The sequence below is a fragment of the Phyllostomus hastatus genome, unplaced genomic scaffold, assembly GCF_019186645.2.
Source record: "Phyllostomus hastatus isolate PE091 unplaced genomic scaffold, TTU_PhHast_1.1 phas_scaffold_255, whole genome shotgun sequence".
Classification (NCBI taxonomy): Eukaryota; Metazoa; Chordata; class Mammalia; order Chiroptera; family Phyllostomidae; genus Phyllostomus; species Phyllostomus hastatus.
Window position 1 is genome coordinate 1,129,186 of NW_025334019.1, and position 3,304 is coordinate 1,132,489.

A 3,304-nucleotide genomic window follows, 5' to 3' on the forward strand; every position below is an offset into this window, starting at 1 on the left:
AAGATTTAAGTGTTGAGCGATGACATAATGCATCTGTGCATTCTGCATATAATGCATCTATGTATAATGCATCTTCTATGCCTCCAATCAATAAGATGTTTCGAAGAGTTTTTCGACAGAGGTAAGGCCCAGATATTCGATGAGGACATTTCAGGGGAGAAAAAACAACTAATGTTAACCTGATAAGCCTTGCTTGTTTACACGACTACTACACATTAACGTAGACACACACCTCTATAAAAGTACTCCAAAATGCTGATGGCAGTTAATGCTGAAGGAGAAGTAGCAAGTAATTTTCATTTTCTTTCATTTCCTAATTTGTATTCAGTTGCCTGTACTACTTGAATATTTGAACCCCAGAACCTCTCCCTCCAACCCAGGGACAAAATCAAGAAAATCTGGATGCTGAAAAGAAACTCAGACACAAAACTTTAGCTCAGCTTTATTATCTGCAGGAGGGAATATTTCAGGCACCAATCCAAACAAGAGAGTGAGAGCACCCAAGAGCCAGTACAGGCAAACAATTAGCCCGGTTCCCCCCAGTAAAGTCGCAACTACTGCAGAAATCACGGCCTTAGGGATGGATGCACCGCCTAAGGTCAGACACTCTTGTGGCTTCAATCTGCTCTTTTGTACTGAAAGTTAGCAACATCCGGGAACACAATGTGCTGCATGATCCGTGCCACTATGAGGAGCTGGGTGAGCAAGTAGAAAGTGGAAATTTGCAGGAGCTCAGCATCTTCGGAAGTTAATCGGCTAAGAGTGAGGGGAAAAGAAAATCACTTCAGAGGTGCTAACTCCTGGCCCTCCTCACTCCAACCCCTCCCCCTCCCCGTGTCAATTAAGACCTATTCCCTCACTGGGGAGGTCCTCAGTCTGGGGCACACCCGGTGCCCCCCTCCCCCGCCCTCCATAGTTAGACCGACCCTTTGATGTCTCCACCTCTCCAATGGAGCGACCCTCAAGCAGAGATTGGCCCCGTCTCCTGCTGCTACTCTGACTCAGGCCCTTCAAGTACTTACATAAAGAGCTCACTGCCAGTCACCGAGAGCTCCCAAAGAACCATCCCACGGTAGAGGTCAGCACCTGGCAACAGGAACCTGAGGGCCACCTCGGCATCCACGTTAGACAGGAAGGGCACCGTGAGGGTGCTGGTGGAGTTAAGGTAAAGGCACCATCTACACGGGCTTTCTGATTCAGGCCCCCTTACCTGTCAGAAGCCAGTCTTCTGCCAGGTTGTCCCTCACCCTCAGGACACCCAAGACGCTCCGGGATGACCCTTAAAGGAACTCTGCACCACAGTCCTCCTCGGGCCACCCCGCCATGTCTCCAGGCCACCGCAGCTGCTTCTCCCAGCGACCCTGGGTCCCCATAATCCCCTTCCGTCCCACCAGAAGTCCACCCCGCTGCCACGAGGACCCGAAGCCTCTCCCGCCCATCCTTCTGCATCCCCTCACCTCCTGCCCACCCCCTCTCCCTTTACCTCCATGGCGCGAGGGACGGAGCTCCTCAAAAAGGATACAACTCCAGTACCTCACTTCCCAGGTCTCCGTCAGAGTCAGAGGCTTCTCCAGCCGGCCCTGAGTCCAGTGATGCTCTGTCGACCTGGGGATCTTCCCCGGCTGCAGCGCTTTCGGCTCCGGTGCTGTCCGCGTCTCCAGGGCCCATGGAGTCCCCTGGGCCACTGGGAGATTCTGCACCTGTCACCATGCTGTCCGAGCCTTCGTCATCATCGCGGCCGGGGGCCTGCATGGCCTTCCTGTGCCCACCACAGACCAAAACACACACGTTCCTCTCAAGGGTGAGCCACCAGACCCTCCCACAAAACCCTGCCCACCCTCCTCACCAGAGGTGGCGCCTTCGCACACAGAACTCGCGGGAGGCTCCTGGCAGGGGATTGGTTCCGACCAAGCCACACTTACCACACAGTCTGTCCAGCTGGGGTCCCTGGGGAGACCCTGTTTTGAGGGAGGCACGAGGTGCGCTCATGAAGCCCCGCCCCCCTTGCCTGAGGCCCCACAGGCCACGCCCATCCTGGAAGAGAGAGATTGTTCTGAGAGAACCTGGGGTGTTGAGTGGCAGAGGAGGTTCAGATGAAGGGGAGAAGAAAAATAGGGGTGGATGTGGCTGGGGAAACAGGGTCAAGACGTGGGCAGTGTAGCCTTGGAGGGCCACCATGGCTAGGACTTAGAGAGGCGTGCCCGAGGGAAAGAAATGGTCCGTGTCCCAGTGGGCCCTGTGTGTGTCTATTAGTAAACAGTGAGTGGCGGGTGGCATGCTGGGGGAAAATGGTCTTATTAAAATGTCTCTGCCAGCCTCAAACTTCTGGGATTCTGAGAATTATTAGTGTTTCTGAAAAACGTACCAATGAGCTCCTGTCCGCCAAGCAGCCAGTTCCCTCCGGCCAACTGAGAAACTAACTCACTTCCCCTGAGCATGGGCTCTGAAAGTGCCCAAGTGCCCACGGAGACACTCCCAAGAGATTAACTAGAACTTTCCACCCCCACGGCCTTGACAGCAGCTCCCAAACCATGCTGCTGCAGGCAGGCAGTAAGGGCTACCGCCTCCCAACCTCCCCCACATAAAACCAAAGACGGTGCAAAAACATCAGGGGAAGCATATGACTTCCAAGAAAAGGGTTCTCCCCGAAATTGGGAGGTCAGTAGTGGGCAGTGTCTTCATGGCTGGGCGTCATCCCATCGTGCAGGCCCTGCCTTCATGGCCTCATCTAAGCCCCATTTTCAAACACTATTTGCCCGGGGTCAGGGCTTCAATGTATTCCAATTATGCGGAAGAGAGGACTTGTACGTTCAGTGCATAGTAGCAGGGTGCACCTCACTGACTCCGTCTGTGTTTACGTGAATACTTTTGTTATGTGCCCCAGGCATGAACCAGCTCTGGCCACCAACACAGGCAACAAGCAACAAGCCAGGATGATCTAAGGACTGTACAACTGCTTTGCCCCTGACTGATACAAGAGCAACAGCACCAGCCAGGTGTGTCCTCGCCCATTGCCAGAGGGAACGTGGATATTTTTAACAGGGAGCCAAGGATTGAGGTGACCAAACATAGAAACAATGTCTGTACCGACTGACAATCCATGCTAGCTGTTCTGATGGGTATGACAGAGGAGGACCCAAGGTCTCACAGGTATTCCCAGCTGAGGCACAGGACAGAGGCAGTAAACTAAGATTTTGTGATCAAAAATTCTTTAAAGCAACTCAACTCTAAATGATAGGGGACTCAAGAGTTGGAAAATTTTAGCTTCAGGTAAAAAGTTATAAGCCTAGCAAGTAATGCATAT

The 3,304-nt window shown here is 52.8% G+C and overlaps 1 protein-coding gene and 1 pseudogene across 1 annotated transcript; both read right to left on the bottom strand.

Moving 5' to 3' along the window:
- Positions 1 to 617: 617 nt before the first annotated feature.
- LOC123804939 (EKC/KEOPS complex subunit LAGE3-like) lies at positions 618 to 1,449 on the bottom strand. The gene is made up of 3 exons (XM_045817376.1): positions 1,211 to 1,449; positions 1,023 to 1,151; positions 618 to 756 (listed from the first exon to the last, which is right to left on the bottom strand). The coding sequence occupies exons 1-3, from the start codon at positions 1,447 to 1,449 to the stop codon at positions 618 to 620; spliced, it is 507 nt and encodes a 168-aa protein (XP_045673332.1).
- A 1,422-nt stretch (positions 1,450 to 2,871) lies between these two features.
- Positions 2,872 to 3,023, bottom strand: LOC123804964 (annotated as a pseudogene).
- Positions 3,024 to 3,304: the final 281 nt, after the last annotated feature.